Source organism: Pteropus medius, unplaced genomic scaffold (assembly GCF_902729225.1).
Source record: "Pteropus medius unplaced genomic scaffold, Ma_sr-lr_union100, whole genome shotgun sequence".
Lineage (NCBI taxonomy): Eukaryota > Metazoa > Chordata > Mammalia > Chiroptera > Pteropodidae > Pteropus > Pteropus medius.
This window is the reverse complement of record NW_024352787.1, coordinates 19816268-19841266: the sequence shown is the minus strand read 5'-3', so window position 1 is coordinate 19841266 and position 24999 is coordinate 19816268. Positions and strand designations below refer to the sequence as shown.

The window sequence follows — 24999 nt, the reverse complement described above, 5'->3', positions numbered from 1 at the left end:
AAAAAAAAGAGTTTCTAAACTTGCATTAAGTTAGAGAGAAAGGACTGGAATTTCTCTGCATTGGATCTAAGAGTTTGGGTTGGAGGCACTGTCTGGACAGCCAATTCTAGTCTCAGGTGGTGCCCCATGGGGTTTGGCCTGGTTTGTGGTTTACCTTCTGGCCGGTGAAACCACAATTCCCACGGTCTCTTGTCTCTTTTCTCAGATCTCATATCATGGGAAATGACCAAAAAATAGTCATGTTTTCTCATCTCTTTTTCTCTCATTACCAGAGAAAGCAAAAGATGAGGAAAGTCAAGAAAACATCTGTTTTGTGAAAGATCTTTGCCATTGTGTTAAATGACACAATATACCTTTGCCCTTTACTGAGATAGGAAAGTTTAGAGAGAAAAATAATACAAATTGAGGGGACTGGAGCCAAGGAGAGGATCTGGAATCAATAATTTTGTTCTGGATACTTATTAAACATCCAGAAAGAGAGGTTTCAGCTGTAAGGTAATGATATAGATATTGTTGTTATTACTATTGTTCTTGTTATTGTCAAAGTGCGCCTGGTAAGACTTTGGATATAAAAGCATCCCGAGTCATGTTAACAAAACATAAAGCAGGTCAGAGTTATCAGATTTGTAACCAAATATGTGACCATCCAGTTAGGATTGGTGCCAGGTATTCAGAATGAAGAGCAGGGGGAATTTGGGCCTTAGTTGGGCAGGTCCTTCTATAACTGGCAAAGATTTACAAATATATTAATGAGAAACCAATTTCCACCTTCTATATGCCCATATGTTTCATGTATGTCTGAGGGAAACTATTCTAATTATTGGGCATTTCAGAACAGATAAGGAACTACAGAAATGAAGGGGAGTCACCATGGGAAGACATCATGGAGATAAATAGAATTTCGAGTCCATCACCTGCTGACCTTTATCTCTTCTCAAAAGTGTGGAGTCACATACTTTGCCTATAAGTCAGAACTTACTGGCTTCTGAAGACATCACTTATGAAGACAAGGCATAGTTATTAAAGCTTCCTTTTGAAATAAATAAAATTTTGCTAAAAGAAGTTCAATACTAACCACAAGAAAGGCAGGAAAAGACAGTGAACTGAAAATCAAAAATGCAGGAGGAAACTTACCTCTGTGGTTAATTGAACAAGTCACTTGCCATCTCCAGGCCCCAGCTTCCTCATTTGAAGTGTGGGCACTGAGCTACATAGGACGAAGGGCCCTTCCTGTCCCAAAGGTCTATGAACTTATGATTAAGATCATTAAAGAATCTGTTATAGTTGCTCAAGTGTGACAGGAATTGAGAGTTGGTAATAGAGAAGGTTTTCTTACAGGTCCCTTGTAACTCTGCGGCATTGTGAGATCCCAGTAGGCACAGTAGTAGGTGGCTTCATCGGACTTGACAACATTATTGATTATCAGGTAAAAGTTTCCATTATCTTTCTTATCTGTCTCTAAGCGGGAATTGGGCTTGTCTTGCTTGTAATTATTGGTTGAGCCATAAAGAATTCGTCTTAGGGGCTCCCCTTCTTTTTGTTGATACCAGTGTACAATGGCATTCTCTAGGTGAACCCCAGACAGCTTACAGCCTATGTGTACTGTTCTGTCTGTTCTTCGGGTAAAGGAGAGTTGACTCTGAGATATTCTCACTTTTGTGTCTCCATCTGAAAAGCAAAGGAGAGAATTCAGAGGCACTGGAAAAGGTTGACTGGACACAAAAACAATGAAAATACAAGAAAAGAGAAAAGTCAACCTACAAACCCAAGCCAAAGACAAAAGGACAATCCATGCAGTTGGCATTGCCAATGACTAGTCAGAATAGATACTCCGAAAGGGTGTGAATCAGGACCTGGAATGCAGTGACAGCCCTTGCTCTGCAGAGTCAGGGATGGGGGAGGAAAGTTTGCTTTAGAACCAATGAAAGTCCTCAGTAAGATCTGTCACAGTGTTATTTTATCATGTTCCTTGTATAAAGAAACTATCAGATCCCAGGAGACCACATCAAAACACCTATGTTATAATAATTCAATAATAACTTCCCCTTGGGAGCAATTTCCTCCCATTTTTCCTTAAAGTGTTGCTTCAAATATAGTTATTATTGAGCTCTTTTTTACTCCCTACATTATAGATTTTGTGATATGTTTTGTGAAAGTGTAGGTAACTATATATGGCTATCATGAGAATTAGAAGGCAAGTATCATTATTTTATAATAACTAGTGAGATAATATTCCCACAACTTTAAGCAGAAATATGTGCATTTTATAAATCAATAGTTTGCAGAAGTTCATAAAGTTTGGTAAATATTAACAATTACTGTAGGTATTGCTTTAGATACTATGATGTTATTATACTTTGCTGTGAATGAAGAATGATGTTGGAGCGAAAGAAATCCCCTTGGTTTGTTTCTTTCCTCTCTTTTCCTATTCATAATTCTTAGTTTTTCAGAATTAAAACTACACTTTACCATTATTTGGAGGACAATGGAAGATATGAATTCTAAAGAGTTGCTGAGGTGACTCAGCGAAGAGCTTTAGTGATAACGGAAAACGACACTGATTTGTTGAACGCAATGTTAAGACTTTTATGTATGAAACCTCATTCAGTCTTCAGCACCCCTGTTTTGTTGTTAACAATATGCCCACTTAAAATTGGAAAAAGAGAATGGAACCAATTTAGTAACTTTCCTAGATCATACTGTCGGTAAGAGGCTGAGAAGAAATTTGAAAACTCAGGTGTCTGTCACTTTAAAGGCTTTGTATCTTCCATCATTCATTCAAAGTCAACAAACCAAGTTGAGCATTGGATTATGGCTTCCTTCCCAGGAGGTTTCCCATAGATGGAGAAGCAGAGACACTCAGAAAAGAGGACACTCAGAAAAGCAGGTATAAGCCCGAGAGAGATGAGGGTCGACGATGACGTGACGAACTGAAAGAAACTTCACAGTTTGGGTTCTTGGGCTCTACTTCGGACCTTGCTCAGGACACATGTGCAAGAGAAAAGTCCTATATAGATAGTAGCTGGGTCCCTCTGGGAGGTACAAAAGAGGAGGAGGTGTGTGTGTTTGCAGGTGCGACGGCGTGGGAAGGTTTTTGTTCAGTGACAATGAGTGTTTCCATGGAGTGTATCCCAGCGGGCGCAGTAATACAGTCCAGCATCTTCCTCATTTACTTGATGTATCCTGAGGCTCACCAATAAACCACTCCGCTGTTTCCTTGCTTCATATCTTTCCTCACTAACACTTTGTTCATGGACCACATTTTCATTTGAGGAAATATACAGGATTCGTTTGAGAGGCTGGTCTGGCTTCTGTTGGTACCAGTGTATATATACATTCTTCTTTAAAATGTCTGGTTTTATTTGACATTCAAGAAATGCTGTATTTCCTCTTTTCTTGGTAATAGATGTTATGATTTGTGTTATTAGAATGTCTCCACTTGTATCTGAAACAAAAACAAAAGAAAAATTATTAAAACTTTGACATTCATTAAAATAGTATACATTTGTTTTCTGTTAATGAAAATCTTGGGGTCTGAAATTTCCATTTTCTTCCTGAAGAATTCAAGGTAATGTTGGAATTTGTCAGCTTAATTTGAGTGATGATGTGGCTTTCTTCCATGAGTGGGCTGATTTGATTGTCCATGATTTCTATCACCTCCCTTCCAATGAATGAGAGATATCCCCTGTGTAAAGCCACTCACAAGTCCAAAGAGAAGCCATCAGGATGACTTGCAGCAGAAGGAACATTCTGCCCAAACCGTCAGTTAACGTGATTGAATAATGGGATGATCACAGAGTAAATCCAAGGGCTGATTTAGTAAGAAGTGGCACTCTGAACCCACAACTAAGACACATAGACTACAGGAAAAGAGGCTCATGGTATTTCCTCCAAAACATACTGTGGAAATAGGTCTGCTAACTGAATTTATCAGCAGATTTCTGTCATTATTGTATGATTGTTACCACCGATGATATTAGTGTAAAGAAAACATTTTCTTGTTAAAGAACTAAAGTATTTTATTAGTTTAAAAGGGAGTGGGAGAGAGGGAGGGAAGGAAGGAGAAAGAGGGAGAGTGGAAGGGAGAGAGAAGGATATTCTTACTGAGTTCTCAGTTCTTTCAGTACTTTAGAGATTTCACTCCCATGTCTTCTTACTTGTGCAGTTTCTGATAGAAGTCTGCTATTCCTCCCAACCCCCACTCCTGTTGCCTTCAAGTTTTTTTCTTTGTCTTTGTTTTTGATATCACTAATTCTGGAAGATTTTCAGCAGATATTTCTTCATATATTTCTTTTCCTCTATTGTTTCATTCTTCCGCTTCTAATTATAAATGTGTTCGAAAATTGGATATTGTCCACAGTTCTGTGCTTTTGTGATATATGATGATCTACTTTCTATCTCTATCGAATCTCTTTGCATTGTAGTTTGGATGATTTCTAGTGGCTTATGTTCATGTTACCTAATTCTTTCTATATCTCGATTGAGTCTACTGGTGAGGCCTTCCAAGGCATTTTTCATTTGTTACTGTGTTTTTAATTTATTACATTTTCTTTGGTTCTTTTTTTTATAATTTTCATATCTCTGCTGAAGTTACTTCTGATCTTGCATGCCATTTATCTTTTCCATTAGAGCCTTTAACATATTAATTATATCTATTTCAAATTCCCTGTCTGTTAGTTCCAACATCTGTGTCATGTCTCAGTCTGGTTCTAATGATTGCTTTGTGTATTTAGACTGTTTGTTTTTGTCTTTTCATATGTCTCTGAAATTTTTCTTTACAGCTAGAAATGTTGTATGGAATGATAGATATTGAGGTAAATATATTTTATGCTTGAAAATGAGCACACCTTTCCTTCTGCTAACCTTTATTGTGGGAGTTTGTGTAAATCTAGTCAAGAGTTAAGACTGGGTTTGAAGTTTGCAGTTTAGTTATTAGAGTTGGTTTGTTGTTAATGTTCAGAGATTTTAAACTTGTTTAGTCATACGTTGTTTTTGTCTTCTCACTTGGCTTTGAGTCTTCCCTTCGTTTTGCTCCCCAGAGAAAGTCTGTCTCATGAAGAGCCCTTAGCTATATTTCATTGTTATTCTTATTCAACGTTTGCTAGCATGCTGGCAAGAGGTGAGGAAGGGGGACATTCTCTGATATTTTGATTAAGACTCAATCGTAAACAGGTATAGTAAAACTGAGTCTCGAGAATGTGGACTTTACATGTTCCTACTTCTCTTTCAGAGGCAGAAAATTTTTTATCCTTGTTTTCCTCTCCCACTTGCAGTAGGTATCCACTTACTTCAGGCTATGGTTGTGATGCTCATCTTTCTGCAGATGAAAACTTGTTACTTTTCAGAGATAAGGGAGATGGTTCTGGGCAAAGTTGTGGCTTTCTTTCTCCTCCTTCAACTGCAATGAAATTCCACCAGTACCCTACCCTGCAGATGAATTTTTTTTTTTCTACAGTGGAGATGGGGTAGATTAGGTCTGGGTAGATTTCAGCAGTAGCTGTTATTCCCTTCCTGAAGGTAACACCATTGGGGAAGCTATTTTCTGTATTCTCCTTCATCTTCACTGCAAGAATCTTATGGGCTTCTTGAGAAAAAGCTTAAAAGGTAGTGAGAAATACCTTATATTTGTGGTCCCACTATTCTATACTCAACTCTTATTATTTTATTAAAAATTTATAGTTTAATATTTTGACCAGCCTAACATGTTTGACAGTATCTGTCCAAAATAAGCAAATATTCAGCTCCTATTTCTCCCTGCAAATGCCTGTCTGTTTCCAGATTTTGAGTAAGTCATTTGCCTTGCAAACTCAGTTCTCTTCAGGGTTCAAATAAAGTCACTAATTTTCAGTTTATCCTTTTTTTTTTTTTTTAAATGTTGTAAGAGGAGAGCAATGCCATTTCCAGTTCTCTATATCTCTGAACACATGCTGGTCTTCTTTCCCATTTTTAAATTAGTTTGCTTTTCTTTTTATTAGTTGTGAGAGTAGAGTTCTTTATGTATTCTGGACACAATTATTTTCCCTAATATATGTTTTGAAAGTATCTTCTGATCTGTGGCTTCTCTTTCCATTTTTATAACAGTCTTGAAAAAAAGCATAAATGTTCATTTTGATGAAAGTGCAACATATCAAATATGTCTTATATGATTCTTGTTTTTTGTATCCTAAGAAATCTTTGCTTAATCCAAGGTCACAAAAATTTTCTCCTGTATTTTTACCTAGAAGTTAATATTTTTGGTTTTACATTTAGGTCTATAATCTATTTTGAGTTAATTTTTGTATATGGTGCTTGGTATGGATTGAGTGTTCTTTTTTGTTTTGCAGCTGTGTTTTTATATAGACAAACAATTGTTCCAATACTATTTGTTAAAAGTTTATTCTTTTTCTATTGTTTTATTCCCCTGGCACCTTTGTTAAAAATTATTTAACCACACGGGTTTGAACTGCACAGGTTCATTTACACATAGATTGTTTTTCAGTAAATAACATGGGTTTTGTATCTGCAGATTCAACCAACAGCTGATCAAAAATATTTTCAACACACTGTTTGGAATCTGCAGATGCTGAGGGCCAACTGTATGCATAGTTCTACATCATTTTATATAAATGACTTGAACACCTGTAGATTTTTGTATTTGTGGGGGAGTCCTGGAATCAACTCCCCTCCCCACCACATTCTGAGGGCTGATTGTGTTAAGTTTTTGAAGAGTCAAAAGTTATTTGCAGATTTTCGACTACATGGTGTCCCTAACTTTCATGTTCAAGGGTCAACTGTATATAAAATGACAACAATTTTACATCTCTCATTCTATTTTATAGCTGTATTGTACTCCATTATACATGTACCATAATATATTCAACCAATCTCCTATGTTTGGAAGTTACGTAATTTCCAATATTTTGCAGTTACACAATAACTAACTTCATGCATATATATTTTCATATTGTTAAAAGTCGTGCCTTCAGGGTAAATTCCTAAAGTTTTTTTGCTAGGTGAAAAGATAAATGCATATGAAGATTTGTTAGATATTTCAAAATTTCCCTATAAAATATTGTATTTTCATTCTTACCAGCAATAAATGAGTGCCTGTTTTCCCTCATAACTTCACCATCAGAGTGTATTGTCAAACTTTTAATTCTTGCTGATTTCATGATTGAGAAATAGTATCTCAGTGTAGTATTAATTTGCATTATAAGCAAAATTGACCACCTTTTTATATGTTTAAGAGCTATTTTTATATCTCTCTTATGAATTGGCTTTTTATGTCTTTGGCTATTTTCCTATAGGATATTTTAAATGTTTTTTCTCCATTTTTAAAATGTAGTTTTGTGTCAGGGATAATAGGCCTTTATCTGCTAAACAGGTTACAAATATTTTCTAATAGTTTGTGATTGTCCTTTGATTTAAGTTATGTTGCTTTTTACCATGCAAACTTTTCATTTTCATGTAGGGAAATTTATCAATATTTTCCCTTATTGCAACTTGAATTTTAGTCATAGTTACAAACTCACTTCTTAATCCCATATTGCACATCAGGGGCTGGAAACTTTTTCTGTAGGTGGTCAGATAACCAATATTTTCAGCTTTGTGGGCCATGAGGTCTCTGCTGTGATTATTCTCTGTCGTTGTAGCTCAAAAGCAGTCATAGACAGTTTGTAAATGACTAGACATGGCTGCGTTCCAGGAATGTCAGGGGCAGACGTCCTATTAGAAAATGTCCTAAAAGAAAAGGTTTCATTTTTCATTCATTTCTATTATTTCAAACAAACAAACAAAAAGAAGGAAATGAAATAATGTTATTGTTTTTATATTGTTTTATATACTTTTTAGTGTTTTCCATTTTAAAAGTCAAATCAGCCATAGTATTTATACTTATTCAAGGAAAACAACACTTAAATTCAGACTCAGCTTAGAATAGTAATCCATTTGTTTCAGTAATTATTTTATAAATGAGTTTATTTTCTCTTTAGCTGTAGGAATCACAGATTACATGCCATTTCTGCTTCTAGTATTTCAGAGGCAGGATGGCATGGTGGTTGCAAGGACAGACATTGGAGCCAGAAACCCAGCCTCCAACTTGCTCAGTGACTCAGTGACCACAGACAAACTAAATAACATCTCTATGCCTCTGTTTTCTCATCTATAAAAATTGAATCATAATAGCATGTCAACAGATTGTCACAAACATGAGATGAATTAGAACAGTGCCTGAGAAAGAGCAGTGGCTCTGAATGAATGACTGCTGTGATCCTCAAAGGCTCCCAGCAGAATCCTAGGGCAAAGGATTCTGATATGAATGTCCACCTTGTTGTGTGATCATCTAATGCTCCCTAGGAGGGTCTGAGGCCTGTGTAAAAGGAACTGTGATGGTCAGGCTGTGACACGGTCCCTCAGCACACAATCTCCTCTTCCTGGAGGAGAGGGCAAGTACTTCATCCCACATCCACTCTAAAATGTGTGGAACAAATAAATGCTGAACCTCTTAAGGATGGCCCGGCAAATTTGAAGAAGCATGGGGTTTAGGACTTAAAAGTAATTTTATTTCCCTAAACTTCAAATTTTTAAAAGTACAGTGGGAAAAAAATGATCATTACACTGTAAAAGTATTGTGATGATTACATAAGATGTAATACCACCAGCATGTTTTCTGGTACTAGATGATTTCCTCTTTGAGTCTGAGCCATATGATTTATGGGTAATCTCTGTAAAGTAAAAAAAAAAATGTACACGATTCAAGATCTGTAGGGAGGGAGGCTCAGGCTGGCTGCCCAGCTGTGCAGCTTCTGTGGATGCCCATAGTAAGAAGGATGTGGGTAGGCACAGACCCAAAGATGGTTCTCATATAAGTTATAGTGGCAACTCTAACGTTGTGGGTATTAGTCCAGCAGGCACAGTAGTACACAGCCTCATCATTTTCCTCTAAGAAATTTATTTTCAAGGTTGAAGTGGAAGTGCGAGAATCTTTACTTGCCACAAGTTTGTTTTTCTTCCCACCTAAGTGACCTTGAACAGGGGTTGTTGAAGGAACATATTTTAAATATTCTAAACCTTGATCTGGTTTGTACCGGTACCAGTGCATGGATTTTTCAATAAAGTCTTGTGTGTACACCTTACAAGATATGTGGGCACTCTTATCTCTTGCCTCGGAAATTGATATTTCAGGTTGCTCCAACTTTAACTGCCCAAGGCCAACTGCAAGCAAAAAAACAAATTCCCATGAACAAATGAAATGTAAAGAGGTAACAATAAAGAATTTCTTTAGTTTCTCTTGTAGACTGAAATAATTGGGGGCTACTCACAAGCCCAGAAAGAAGAAAAGATGATTGCTTCCAGTAGTGGCATCCTGTACACAAGGCCGACTCCCCAGGGAGAAGGTAAGAAAGTGAGGTCCTTGTTAGCAGCAGTTCTCAGACCAGTGGCAGGAGGGCTGGCTGGTTCTGGTTTCGCAGAAGAAGTGGTAGCTCAGATAGTTCCCTAGGGTTCTTCATGATCTGCTATGATGTGAGCAGTTCTGGAGCTTCCTGTGTCCCATGAGTGCAGAGAAAATCAGGTAGGAGGGGTTGTGATCTGGAAAGAAAATCCTGGAATAACTGTGTCTGTCTAGGGATAGGGCAGGGAGAGACAGTTCTCATACTTACTCAGCCATTCCTCCTGAATTCCATGCTGTAGAAACATTGCTTCAGATATATGAAGACATATCTGCTGTAGTCAGCCCCTGTGTCTATCTTTCTGTGATTTGCTGTTGATTCAGGACTTATGTATAAAATCTGACCTTTATTTTTCTGTAACACAACACAAACATCACATTGAAATACCTCATTGACATTATTTAATATGTCATATGCACAAGCACTAGAACATTTTTGTGTTTTTAAAAAATTATTCAAGATGTCACCACACAGATTATGACTCAGAGCAATTAAATTTCATTTCTTATCTGGATGCCACCAAGAACGGACTAGACAGCTATTGCTGGCAGATATAGGAGACAGAGCAATCTGTGGAAATCAACTTCCTCTCATTTTGGACCTTGGACCTGTTTCATTAACACTGTGTATGTCACATGCAGGAGTATTTCAAAGCAATATTATGTTTAATATGTAATAATAAGCTTTAAAATTATCACAGCATCTAATATCCACCGAAAACTTGCTATTTGTCAGGCATTGTTCTAAATGTTTACTTATTTTATTTAATTCTCTCAACAGTCCTGTGAGGTAGCTGTTATGATAATCTTCATTTGTCAATGAGGACAATGGCAAAGAAAAGCGATTCATCCAAAAACACAGAGCTGGGAAATACGAGAACTCAGATAAATAACAGTGCTTTTTGAAGAAAATTTGTGTAAAATGAAGTATAAAAAGCAACAGTGGCAACCATCATTTACTTTTACTTTGAATTTTTTAAAATTAAATTTATCTGGGTGACATTGGTTAATAAAAGTATACAAGTTTCAAGTGTACAATTCAATAATATACTATATATATAATATGCTACATATATATTGCATATTATATATATATATATATATATATATTGCATTGTGTATTTAACACCCAAAGTTAAATTTCCTTTCATCACCATATATTTGACCCCCTTTACCCTTATCTACCTCCCCACTACCTCCTTTCTCTCTGGTAACCACTAAACTGTTGTCTGTGTCTATGAGTTTTTGTTTGTTCATCTTGTTCATTTGTTGCTTTCAGTTTTCTGTCCCACATAAATCATATGGCCATGCACAATGTAGGTCAGGATGTAAGTCAAAGAAATACGAGCTCGCCAGTGGTGATAGAAGAGAGAGTGATGGATCATTCATTTAATTCCATCTCATGGGTCTGCCTGGCCTGCAAAACTCTCTTTTTTCCTTCTAATACATCTCAAAATTAAACAATAATCTGTTGATCCTTGAAATAGGGGCTAGAGAGAATGGATATGTTTATGTTATTTGGAAATTTTTAATTAAAATGAACAGTACGCATAAGAAACTTGCAAGGAGATATCCAAATTCTTACAAGAAACTCCCTGCAAATACTACTATTAGAAAATAAGGATCTTTTTATTGTTTTGTATTGAAAGTTAATTGACAATTTATTGGTATTTATTTATTTATTTATTCTGTGAAGACACCTAATCATTCAAAGCCTGGGCACATGCTTCAGCATACAATAATAATTTGTATCAGTTAATTTTCACATGCTTCAGCATACAATAATAATTTGTATCAGTTAATTTTCCATAATTATTCTGTTTCCTCTATGGGTAGGAACAATGTATTCTTCCTTTTATTGTCTTGCTATTAGGAAGTGTAGTGTAACAGTCAAGAGGAGCCAGATTATCTGGGCCCCTACATGCTCTGCCAACTAGCCACATACCAGCTGTGTGACTTGGACGAGTGACTGAACCACTTAGTATTTCACCTATTCCATGAGTCAAATATGCTTGATAACAAAACAAACTTTATAGGAGGTATGGGTTAAAAGAGCTAAGATTTAAAGAATTGAGAACACTAATAGAGAACTTAAACACACACACACTATTAGTTCTGCTGATCTTGGCAGGTTCTCTCTCTTCTTTCACAGGCAGAATCAAGGGTTACCCAATATGGTGGGCTCATCTAATGGTCTCAGTGAATTCGGAGCTCTGTTCTGATGACATCATGCTGGCAGAAACATTTCCCCACACTCCTCAGAAGAACAATATTGCTTCATTCTTAATTTATCCCAGATACCCTAGTGTTTACTTAAATAATTACAATCCTAAACTTTTTCAGGGTGATCTTACAGTCCAGTTGAAAAGCATGAACTTCTTGCCTTTGGCTGATTATTAAACCTAAATTCTCTAAGATTAATTTTCTTAGATGTAGAACAGAACAATAATAATTACATTGCCAAGGGGTTATCTTGAGTATACACAATAATAATGGTTCCAGCAATTCTCTCTCAGCCTGAAATCTTGATCAATTACTGAAAGTCTCTGGATTATAAGATGATGTACAGTGGCATATCCTGTGTATTCTCAGTCCTCAGAAAAGACCAGTTCATTGGGATATAGTATCAAATAAAGCTTGGAAGCACAATTCCTGGGATCAGCTAGAAGCTAATGTGCAAATATAATCCAATATGGCTTCCTGGAAACCTCAGGAAATGCTGCCGACAAGCTGAGGCTGAGGCCAGGAGCCCAGCCAGGAGGCTGGTTGTGGTTGCCACTCTTGAGAAGGATGTGGGTGGGCACAAATCCAAGGAGGGGATCTTGTGTGTATTGCCTTAACAGTTCTAGCACTGTGGGACCACCCAGCACAGTAGTAAATGGCCGCATCTTCTTTTTCTATGAAATTTATGGTAAGGATTGAAGTGAGAATTTGAGAATTCTTTCTTGCCTCAACTTTATTGCTCTTCCCACCTTTGGGACTTCGAGCTGGGGATTGTGTTGAGCTCACGCGAATCAGATACTCCAAAGCCTGATTAGGTTTCTGCCAGTACCAGAAAATGACATCCTTTTCAAAACTTGTGCTCGATATCTTGCAATGTATGTCAACACTTTTCTTTACTACTGTGGAAATGGATATCTGGGACTGCTCCACTTTTGATAACCCAAGTACAACTGCATGCAAAAGAAGAGAATTTGCAGTGAACTTGTGATAATATAAGAAATATTAAAGAATTTCTTTGCTCACTCATCCAGACTGACATGGTCAGGGAATGTGACTTACGAGGCCAGAAGGACATGAAGGCGAATGCTTCCAGCAGCGACATTCTGTGGACAGGCTGTATCCTCAAAGAGAAGGCAGGGAAGCAGAGAACTGGTGGCAGGACACCTCAAGTAAGTGGCAGGTGGGTGTGGCCTAAATTGGGGAGAGGGAAGGAAGTGGTGGATCAAGGCAGGATCTTAAGCCTTTAATACTGGCTGCTGGCCTAAGGTCTTTTCCGTGGGTCTCATGCTTGCCCTGTGGATCTCAAGATAGGGATGGTAGTCTCTGTAGGGCTCTTTGGCATAAATGTGAGGGGGCTATGGCTCTACCTTGGGACGAGCTGATGTAAGTCCTCATTGAAGAAACTCAGAAATACAGGGTAAAGATGAAAAGAAAAATGCCCATATTCATATCATCAAGACCAATAAATATTATCTTTGTAGTGTGTTAACTTCTATATTTCTTCTTTGCATATATATGAATGTCAATATGATTTTGAGTACCATAAATATATTTTAAGTTACATGTGGAATATGTACAGAGTTTTGTATTCTTTTTTTAGTTCACTTTATATTCTGAGCAACTTCCCTTGTTGTTGAAGCATTTTTAATGTCTGCATTTATATGCTGTTCATTTTTATCACTTAGAAGCTGCCTGACTCTGAAAATCTCTATCTCTTTGTACCCCAGATTCCACAGCTGAAAATAGATGCAGTGATACTAACTACCTGAAAAGGCTATGCAAATTAAATAATTAAAAGTACCTAGTACAATCTCCAGCATGTAGTAAAATTTCAGTAATTGTTAGATATTATTATTAATACCACTATCATATTTTAAAAATTAACTTCCCTAAGCTGTATACCATTTCACTTTCCTCTCAACTTTCATTATTAGAATGCTTTGGTGGCCGTTTTGAATAGTAACCTGGGAAATCAGTCAACATTATTAGTATTTCATTTCTCCACACTTAGAGAACTTTGATTCATCTTTCCTGTCTTTCCTTTTTTTATAGAAAATAATTTATTTGTTTGTTTGTTTGTTTGTTTTATATTTGACCCCCTTTACCTTGTCTACTTCCCCCCCCTACCCCCCAAACCCTACCTTTTGGTAACCACTAGTCTATTATTCATGTCCATGTGTCTCTGTTTATTTGTCCTGTTCATTTGTTGCTTTTAGGTTTATATCCCACATATAAATGATATCATGTGATTTTCAACTTTTTCTATCTAGCTTATTTCATTTAGCATGATTATCTCGAAGTCCATCCATGTTGTCGCAAATGGCAATATTTCATCTCTTCTTATGGCTGAGTAATATTCCATTCTATATATGTACCACAGTTACTTTAGCCAATCATCTATCATAGGACACTTCGGTTGTTTCCATGTCCTAGCCGCTGTGAATAATGTAGCTATGAACATCGGTGTGCAAATACCTTTTCAAATATGAGTTTTCAAGTCTTTGGGGTAAATAGCCAGTAGAGGGATTGCTGGATCATATGGTAGATCAATTCTTAGTTTTTTGAAGAACCTCCATACTGTTTTCCATAGTGGCTGTACCAATTTGCAGTCCCCACTAGCAGTGTATGAGGGTTCCTTTTTCTCTGTATCCTCTCAAACATTTATTATTACTTGTCCTGTTGATTATAGCCATTCTAACAGGTGTGAGATGGTATCTTGTTGTGATTTTGATTTGCATTTCCCTAATAGCTAGCAATATTGAGCATCTTTTCATATATTTGTTGGTCATTTGTATGTCCTCTAGGGAGGAGTGTCTGTTCAGGTCCTCTGTCCATTTTTAGATTGGATTGTTTTTTGTTGTTGTTGCTGTTATTGAGTCGTATGAGTTCTTTGTATATTTTGGATATTAGGCCCATATCGGAGGTGTTGCTTCCCACTTGGATGGTTGTTTCTTTAGCTCGATGGTTTCTTTTGCTGAGCAGAAGCTTTTTAGTTGGATGTAGTCCCATTTATTTATTTTTGCTCTTACTTCCCTTGCCTTTTAGGTCAAATTCATAAAAGTCTCTTTAAGCCTAAATTCCTTGAGTTTAGTTTCTATGTTTTCTTCTATGCATTTTATTGTTTCAGGCCTTATATTCAGGTCCTTAATCAAATTTGAGTTAATTTTGGTGTGTGGCGATAGACAATAGTCGAGTTTCATTCTTTTGCAGGTGGCTTTCCAGTTTTCCTAGCACCACTTATTGAAGAGGATTTCTTTTTCCACTGTATGTTTTTGGCTTTTTTTGTCAAAAATTATTTTCTCATATAAATATGGGTTTACTTCTGGACTCTCAATTCTGTTTTACTGGTCCATGTGTCTGTTTTGCTGCTAATACCATGCCATATTGATTACTCTCGCTTTGTAGCATAATTTGAAGTTCGGCAGAGTGATACCTCCAGCCTCATTCTTTTATCTCAGGATGGCTTTGGCAATTCGGGGTCTTTTGTGATTCCATATGAATCTGATGATTTTGTGTTCTATTTCTTTAAAAAAAAATGCCAATGAGGTTTTGAGGGGATTGCATTAAATCTGTATAATGCTTTAGGTGATATGGTCATTTTAACTACGTCGATTCTTCCAATCCAAGAACATGGAATATCTTTCCGTTTCTTTGTAACTTCTTCGATTTCTATTAATAGGGTCTTATAGTTTTCATTATATAGGTCCTTTGCATGTTTTGTTAAATTTATTCCTAGATATTTTATTCTTTTTGTTGCAATTGTGAAAGGAATTATTTTTTCCACTTCTTTTTCTGACACTTTGTTATTAGAGTATAGGAACGCTATGGATTTTTGAACGTTGATTTTGTATCCAGAAACTTTACTGCATTTGCTTGTTGTTTCTAATAGTGTTCTTGTGGAGTCTTTAGGGTTTTCTATAGAGAGAATCATGTCATCAGCAAATAGTGACAATTTGACTTCTCTGTTTCCTATTTAGATGCCTTTTATATCTTTCTCTTGCCTGATTGCACTCGATAGGACCTTCAATGTTGTATTGAATAACAGTGGTGATAGTGGACAGCCTTGCCTCGTTCTGGATCTTAGAGGGAAGTTTTTCAGTTTTTCACCGTTAAGTATAATGTTGGCTGAGGGTTTGACATATATGGCCTTTATTATGTTAAGGTACTTGTTTTCTATACCAATTTTGTTAAGTGTTTTGATCATAAATGGGTGCTGCATCTTGTTGAAGGCTTTTTCTGCATATATTGATATGATCATATGATTCTTATTTTTTAATTTGTTTTTGTGGTGTATCACATTAATCGATTTGTGTATATCGAACCATCCCTGTGCCCCTGGGATGAAGCCCATTTGATCGTGGCGTATAATCTTTTTAATACGTTGCTGTATTCGGTTCGCTAGTATCTTATTTAGGATTTTTACATCTGTGTTCATGAGGATATTGGTCTGTAGTTTACTTTTTTTGTGTTATCTTTACCAGGTTTTGGTATCAAGGTAATATTGGCCTCATAAAATGAGTTGGGACATATTGCCTCCTCTTTGATTTTTTGGAAGAGTTTGAGGAGAATAGGTATTAAATCTTCTTTGAATGTTTGGTAGAATTCACTGGTGAAGCCATCTGGTCCTGGACTTTTACTTTTTGGTAGGTTTTTGATGATCGTTTCAGTTTTCATACTGCTGATCAGTCTATTTAGAATCTCCAGATCTTCTTGATTCAGTCTAGGAAGATTGTATTTTTCCAAGTACTGGTCCATTTCTTCTAGGTTATTAAATTTGATATTATATACTTTTTCATAGTATTTTTGTATGATCCTTTGTATTCTGCAGTGTCTGTCATAATTTCCCCTTTCATCCTTGATTTTGTTTATTTGTGTCCTTTCTCTTTTTTCTTTAGTGAGTCTAGCCAGGGGGTCGTCAATTTTATTAACCTTCTCAAAGAACCAGCTCTTTGTTGCATTTATTTTTTCTATTTTTTTTGTTTGTTTTCAATTTCATTTATTTCGGCTCTAATTTTGATTATTTCTTTCCTTTTGCTGACTTTAGGCCTCATTTGTTCTTCTTTTTTCAGTCTTTTTTTTTTTTTTTTTTTTTTTTAAGATGAAGCGTTAGGTTGTTTATTTGGCCCATTCTTGTGTTTGGAGGTAAGCCTGTAATGATATGAACTTTCCTCATTTGATCGCTTTTGCCATGTCCCAAAAGTTTTGATATGTTGTACTATCATTATCATTCGTTTCTATGTATCTCTTATTCTCTTTTTATTTCTTCTCTGACCCAATCATTCTTTAGTAGCATGTTGTTTAATCTCCATGCATTTGTGGGTCTTCCTGATTTTTTTCTGCAGTTAATCTCTAGTGTCAAAGTATTATGATCAGAGAATATGGTTGGTATGATTTCAACCCTCTTATATTTGTTGAGGCTATCGCTGTGTCCCAGTATGTGGTCAATCCTTGAGAATGTTTCATGTGCACTAGAGAAGAATGTATAAGCATCTGTTTTGGGATAGAATGCTCTGTAAATGTCAATTATGTCCCGTTGGTCTAATGTATTATTTAAGGATGCTATTTCCTTATTGATTTTTTATTTGAATAATCTGTCCATATCCGACAGTGGAGTCTCCTACTACGATAGTGTTTTAGTGTTTCTCTCTTAGTTCTGTTAGTAATTGCTTTTGGGGCTCCCTGATTGGGAGCATAGATATTAATAATTGTTATGTCTTCTTGGTGCATGATTCCCTTTATCATTAAGTGTCCCTTGGTGTCTTTCTTTTCCTTTTTTATTTTGAAGTTTGTTTCGGTGCATGATTACCATTACAAATATGTAAAGGATAGTTATATATATACAGTCGTCCATTTACTTTTGCATGTGCCTTATCTCCATTCCCCTTTGCTAGTTTGGATCTTTGAATCCTCCCCCTTTTGCATTTATTTTTCAGTCGTTGTTGTTTCATTTTGTCCCCATGTATGCTGAACATTCATTACTATCTTCCTATCAAAATTCTCTTCTTATTATTTAAACTTACAATGCCCTGTTCTTAATAAGGATTGCACTCCTCTGCTTCTATTTGCCTGATAGTCACTTTACTCCTAATTAGGGTTTTTTTTTCTTCTGTCATTTTGTTTTAGGTGAGCTGACCCCTTTCAGTATTTCCTGTAGTACAGGCTTTGTAGTGGAGAATTCCCTCAATTTTTATATGTCTGGAAAGGTCTATCTTTTTCCTTCATATCTAAAGGAGAGCTTTGCTAGATACATTGTTCTAGGCTGGTAGTTCCTTTCATTTAACAGTTTAAATATTTTATTCCATTCCTTTCTGGCTTATAAAGTCTACATTGAGAAGTCCGGTTATAATCTAATGGGTTTTCCTTTATACGTTACTGTTTTCCCTGGTTGCCTTGAGAATTCTATCTTTGTCCTTGATTTTTGATATTTTAATACAATGTGTTTTGGTGAAGGCCTTTTTGGGTTGAGATAATTGGGTGTTCTGTTGACCTCTTGAATTCCAAACTCCAGCTCATTCCTTAGATTTGGGAAATTCTCGCCCACTATTTGTCTGAAAATGTTTTCTAGTCCCTGCTTCTTTTCCTCGCCTTTGAGAATGACCATTATTCCTACGTTTCCTCTCTTGATGGTATCAGCTAGTTCTTACATTTCTCTCTCATTATTTTTCATTCTTCAATTTATCTCTTCTTCCTTCTGATTTATTTTTAGATTTCTGTCTTCGATATCACTGATACTTTCCTCCATTTGGTTGACTCTATTTCCCAATCTTGCCATTTCAGTTTTTCAACTCCTGCAGTATGTTCTTTATCTCCAGGAGATTTATTCTGTTCTTTTTGAGAGTTTCAGTCTCTTTGCTCTGTTCATCTAGTTGTTTTATAATTCCTGAAATTGTTGATATGACTCGTTTCGAAACTCACTGAGTATTTTCAGAAGTTCCATCCTAAATTCTCTGTCATTTAATCACATATTTCTATGTCTGTAAGCTTAGTTTCTGGAGCTTTTTCACTTTCCTTCTGAGATACCTTGTCACCTTGGTTGTTCATGGTGTTTGATAGACTATTTCTCCACTTGGGCATTAATAGAATTGTATTCTGTGTTTTTCCAGAAAGAAGGTTAATTATATAAAGGTCTCTCTTTAGCCTGATACAAAGAAGGCATTTTTCTTTTGGTTTCCAGTAGGAGGTGTCTAAGCCTCTTGGATCCCTGCTTTATCTAAAGCCTAAATAATACCTTTTTTAATTTTCTTGTAGATATTTAATCACGTTCGCTACCCTGTTTCAGTCCCTGTCAGTGTCAATGACAGTCTAGGCAACATTTGCTCAGATTCCCCTGGGGCTTTGCTGTGATTGGTCTCAGAGGGTATTGGGAGAGGAACCCTCTGGTTTGGGAGTTGGGGGCTGTGGCTCAGCCTGGGTTTTACAACAGGTAAAATTTTACTGTTGTTTCTCTGCAGTCCTGCCCACTTCTCCACTTTTTGCCCTGATGACTGGGCCCTGCTGCTGGCTAGCTGCGGGGAGCTTATAGCATTCCCAGGCAGGGCTGTTCAGGGAACTCTCCACATCTTCACCCCTCCCTCTCCTCCTGCAAGGAGCTCTGGAAGCTGTGAGAGACAGATTCTTTATTTCTCCTAATCCACTGCCGGACACCTGAGGTTCTGACCTGTGATAGCTCTTATGCACAGATCCCACACTCAGACGTGCTGGTGTGCAGTTTGTGTGTTTTTTGTTCAGTTTTAGATGTTTAGCTTATTGTTGTTTCAAGGGGAGAGATCTGAGGACGTCTCTCACTTCACCATGTTTTCAACGAGTCTCCCTCCATCCTTTCTTTAGCTAAGCTTCTTCATTTGTGTTTTATGATTCCCACATTGTTGTCTCTGAAATCTTTGTGTGTATTAGAACTTCTTTAACCTTGGGCAGAGGTTGTCTCTGAAACTTACGTCTAGCCCTGTGACATATTGTGTGGAGCAGTTGTGAACTCATTCTAGCTTAGGTCCTTACAAGGAGAAAAGAGAGGAAGAGGCTGGCTCAGATGGCTGGATTTTTCTCCTGAGGCAGCTATTTTCTCTCTTTTCCAACAAATACCATTTCTCAGATGATCAACACTAGGAAGTTGAACATAGAGGGTAGTGTACCAGAAGGCCTGTGGTCTACACCTGGAAAGACTCACTCTTGTCCTGCATGGGGGTGCTTCCTGGGAAGGAGAAGGAGGAGAGAGACACTGAAGCTGCACCCTGGGCCAGTGCTGCTGTAAGCACTTGGCTCTGGAGTCTGGGTGCTGCCACTGCTGGGACAGACATGGGCACCCCAGAGCTAGATTCCTTGCACCTCCATCACTGTCAGACATTTCTTTCCAGATGCTGCAACTCCAGCATTTGTGTGTGTGGGGGTGGGGAGTTGCGGGGAGGGTGTGTGGCAGTTGTGGGGAGTGTGTCTAATTGGTGGAGCCCACACTACCTACCTGACTTTGGTTGCAATGAAGGCTGAGAAAAAGTATCTGGCATTTTTCTCTTTACAGTGGGAGATAAATTCTCACCAAGACTCCTAAAGTGAGAATTTCCCTAAACAATAGCATGGGGTTTTAACTGCTATGAGACAAAAAGGAAGCTCAATAGCCACTTTAGAAATGTTTCTTGAAAAAAAATTGTTTTTATTTATTAATTGTTTCAAACATGAAAGTAACAAAAAGTACATTTTATCGTTAATTTATTATTTTAAACACTTCAGAAAATGGACATTTTTATATTACTTATAATATTAATAGCTCTTGATATTTGAAAACATTCTATGTGGCAGACACTGTGCTACAAATATTTTGGTTCCATTATCTCATTTAATCTTCACAAAACCTATTAAGTACATGATCTTACTATTGTTCCCATTTTTCAGATGATAAAATGGAGGCTTTGACAGAGCAGGCATCTTGTCCAGGACCTGACAGGAGTAAGTGACAAAAAAGTAATTTGCACCAGAGGGTCCAACTCTGGAACCCATGTTCTTAAACAAAATGCTATATTTCATCTATATATAAAATAGTTTCCTCCAGGTTAGAAAAGCCTCTTTCACATTAGCTCAATCTCTTTTTGTGCATTCTTTGTATTTTCTGTGCTTCTCTTTCTTTCTTGGCTCATCCCCAGGATGATATCATTATATACAGGAGGAGTGTGAGTGCTTAGAGTCATCTTCCCGCCACCTTCTATGTCCTCGACTTCCAGCTCTTTGCCTTGAGATTTGGCCTCTTCTTCTGAATTGGCTGGTGCAATAACCAATTTGAGCCCACCACTACCGACTCTACACCAAGTCCTTGGGGGTCAAATTTTCCACTCTGCTGCTTCTCATCCACATTCCAGGTGCTGCATGTCCTGATTGCCTGAGCACTACTCACCCACTTAGAGACCCTAAGAGGCACTTGGGTCTCTTACATGTGCATCCTATGTGAAAAAGTGGTGCTGATTTGGGCTTGTCTTTGCAAATGCCTTCCACTGATGATATTCTACCTACCATGGCCATGTTGGGGAAGCTTGACACCTGCTAGATGTTCTCAGATTCTCCCTCCATCTACTTTGGTTTTCTGTCAAGTTTCTATATTCTTTCTTGGATGAGACCCTTGGAGGCAAGGGAACCAGAAAATCACCTTCACTTACTGTGTCTTCCTTATCTTACAACATATAGCAGCCAGCAGTGCTATCCCTTCCTCTAGGGCAGATGCTGACTTCTCTGACATCACATCCCCAGTTATCTGTATCCAGATCTCTAGTAAAATTCTGTGTTCCTAGTTTGTCAGGCTTGCCCTTTGACCTTTAAATAGGAGATTTGAAAATTTAGAAAACCCTTTAGTTTTTCAACTAAACCTTACTTTCAAGCCCACTCTCTAATGATTAACTCAGAAAGTGAACTCACCAACTTTCAAGTATATGATAGTTTCATTAGTTATAATTACCATGCTATATATTAGACCCCCAGAATTTGTTAATCTTATAACTGGAAGTTTGTACTCTTTGACCATTATCTCCCACTTCCACTTCCCTCCGCCCTCTGGTAACCACCATTTTACTCTCTGTTTCTATGAGTTTGGCTTTTTTAGATTCTACATATAAGTGAAATCATATGTTATTTGTCTTTCTCTATATGATTTATTTCACTTAACATAATGCCCTCAAGGTTTATCCAAGTTGTGACAAAAGACAAGATGAATAATATTTTGCTGAATAATATTTTGTTGTATATATACCCCATCTTCTTTATCCATTCATCTGTTGATAGACATTTAGGTTGTTTCCATATCTTGGCTACCGTGAATAATGCTGCAATAAACATAGGAATGCAGATATCTCTTAAAGATCTTATTTTCATTTCCTTTGGATATGTATTCAGAAATGAGATTGCTGGATAAAGGTAGCTCTATTTTTAATTTTTGAAGAAAATCCATACTGTTTTTCATAGTGGCTGTGCAAATTTGCATTCTCACCAATGGTGAGCAAGTGTTTCCCTTTCTCTACATCCTCACCAATGCTTGTTAGCTCTTGTCTTTTTAATGATAGCCATTCTAATAGGTGTAAAGTGATAAAACATTGTGGTTTTGATTTGCATTTCCCTGATGATTAGTGATGTTGAGCACCTTTTCATGTATCTGTTTGTCATTTGTATGTCTTCTTTGGAAAATGTCTGTTCAATTCCTCTGCCCAATTTTAAATTGGGTTGTTTGTCCTTTTGCTATTGAGTTCATAAATTCTTCATATATTTTGGATATTAACCCCTTATCCATATATGATTTGCAAATATTTTATCCCATTCCATAGGTTGCTTTTTCATTTGTTGATGGTTTCCTTTGCTGTGCAGAAGCTTTTTAGTTTAATGTCATCCCACTTGTTTATTTTTTGCTTTTGTTGCTTATGGACATGTTGTACCCCTTAAACTTGCACAGTGTAATATATCAATTATATCTTAATAAATGTGGGGAAAATAAATAAAAGAAAATAAAAAAGTAAAGTTATTTTGGTCACAGTCACCATCTTCTTCTATGGGAGATAAATCTCCTTCTATGGGTGGTAAATCTCATGGTTTATTCTTAACAGAGGAAGGGCTGTAGGGGACCTGACTTATGTGTGAGAATAAAAGTATTCTGGCTACAAATTTCCAAAACATTATACTCATTGCATATTTTAATTATGTATTTAAGTCTAGGCTATGGTATTTTGAACTTTCTCCATGTACCCCGCCCATGGTATTTCCTGCTAAAGCAAGTTTACAAAACAGAGAAGATATGTAACTTTCTTAGTCTTTCCTTCTCCATTTGGGGAAAGGGTCCAGGGAAGACTTTCCAGAAAGACATTTTCCCAAAGCAACACTTTAGCCATGGCTCCTTGAGTGACTGCTCATTCTGTCCTTACCAGGCTCTGCCGAGCTGGGAAGCAAGTCTAGAACAACCCATATTTGCCCACGAATGTCACAGTATATTCTTATAAAGTTCATAAACACTAGAATATTCAAAGTGGCCCAACTGTGCAATTGAAACAGCACAAATTATTTGTTTGGAAAGATTATTGTTCCCATCTAATTATTAATTCTTTCTTCCATGAAACACATTAATTGCAAGGTCTTCATGATTCACATAAGCTTCTGAACACATAAGACATCTAGCACATTATCTGGCAGCTGTGGGAGTGAAATATGCATTCCATTTTGTTCATTGCTAGTACCTTCAGCCTAAGCTTTTCATAATTACTGAAAATTGCTGGGAAATAAAAGAATGGAGCTCTCTTCTCTCTGAGATAATCAGGCCTTTCAACATACTTAGTCTCTAAATGAGAACTCAAGTTAATAGGAAACAATGTCAAATCGAGCATTCGGGGGCACAGTTACTGGCATCTGCCAGGGTACAATTGATAACCATATGACTCCCTTTCCTCTTTCCTCTGAAACTGAGGCATCAACCTGAAAAGCACAGGAAGTGCTACAGCCTAAGGCTGAGGCATAGCCAGGGCTGAGGTCCAGACTCGAGAATGAGGTTGCTTAATGTTGGGAAGGATGTGGTCGCAGTCATGATAAGAGGTGTGTGTGCTTATTTTTTTGGCTCCATTGATACTGTAGGGGTCATTATATTAAGTCGTTGTGTCTACTTCTGTGAAATTTACCCTGGAGATCAAAGAGGAGCAGAAAGAATTTTTATGCTCCTTGTGGTTGCAGTTCTTTGCCTATAATTGACCTTGAACAAGGGTTTGTTTGTTTGTTTTTCAAGTAAATATCTGATTTTCAAAAGATTGATCTGCTATCTGTAAGTATCTGTGTGTGTGTAAAAAGTTATAGCTGGATACAGTGAAAACATATGCTTCCTTCTTGCTACTGAAGTAAAAATATTCTGTTGCTTTCATTTTCTCTATCCAATTTCCATTATAAACAAAATAATAGCATTTTTAACAAAAAAAAAAAATCAAGAAATAAAACATTAGTTTTTGAAAACTCCCTCAACCAATCTGGGAAATAGGGAAACAAATTTACATTCCCAGAGTGAAGAACAGATAAATATTGTAGCCATAACATCTTGTCTGCTGACACTGTATGTCCCCAAAGGAGGCTGAGGAGTAGATAGTATACCTGAAATAGGAGAGGGAGGGAGCCTCCCAGAGTATTAGCAGGGAAAATGAGTAGCTCAGGGTCTGGTACGCAGAGCAGTCATTTCTAAGGTTGTTAATTGGTCAGCAACATATGGGAACTTTACCTACAATGATATGACGCCAAAATAACCAGTCCATTTACTAAAGTAAAAGTTATTCATACCTTACTATCTTATTGGCTATGAGAAACTTTTATGAAGATTCTTTTTTATTTTTATTATTTCATTAAGATTAATTTAGTTGATTTCAGTAGGAGAGTTGATCCAAGTTACCAAATCTGCTATGATCTGATGTCACCTTTTGACTTATTAAATTGAGAGTCATCACTGGTTTCTCTGCCCACCAAACCTTCAAGACCCTCCATGACCTCCCACACAGACCCATGGTCCCAAGGCCCGGGAAATCCCCTTGCTTGGTGTAGAGGTGGAAGAGCTGCCTCCTCACCTTTTAAGAAGAGTACAGAGGTTGCCATGCCACTTCTAATAGTGCTCTTTAAAGAAGGTCTCCACAGAACCAGTGTCCCCACAGATTCTCTATGCTTCTCAGATATCCAGTCTGAATGTAGTTTATGACCAAAGGTCGGAGCTCCTCTGTCTGCAGATGTTATAGATATCGTTCAAGTCAAAGAACTAAGATCATATAGATCCAAATCCAAAACTAGGCCTCTCAACAGCAGCTCTGTTCTCAGCCTGCTTCAACAAAGGCACAAAGTAGAGAGGAAGGAGGTGAAGGTCATAGAAT

The 24999-nt window shown here is 37.1% G+C and overlaps 1 protein-coding gene, 1 long non-coding RNA gene and 1 gene segment (V, D, J or C); 1 reads left to right on the top strand and 2 right to left on the bottom strand.

Annotated features, from left to right (window-relative positions):
• TARP (TCR gamma alternate reading frame protein) overlaps positions 1-12828 on the bottom strand; it is a 44028-nt gene extending 31200 nt beyond the window's left edge. The window contains exons 1-2 of the mRNA XM_039849523.1: positions 12710-12828; positions 12279-12600 (exon numbers count right to left, since the gene is read on the bottom strand). Of these exons, the coding sequence (XP_039705457.1) occupies positions 12279-12600; positions 12710-12752 (365 nt within the window). The 5' untranslated portion in view covers positions 12753-12828. The remainder of the gene's footprint in view (positions 1-12278; positions 12601-12709) is intronic.
• Positions 1103-1980, bottom strand: LOC120591806 (T-cell receptor gamma chain V region V108B-like). The segment is given in 2 exon segments: positions 1103-1668; positions 1762-1980. Coding segments are annotated over 2 exon segments (423 nt in total).
• On the top strand, positions 1206-20583 carry LOC120591808 (uncharacterized). The gene is made up of 3 exons (XR_005650002.1): positions 1206-1426; positions 12682-12830; positions 20534-20583. It is a non-coding gene; the product is annotated as an uncharacterized LOC120591808 (long non-coding RNA).
• Positions 20584-24999: the final 4416 nt, after the last annotated feature.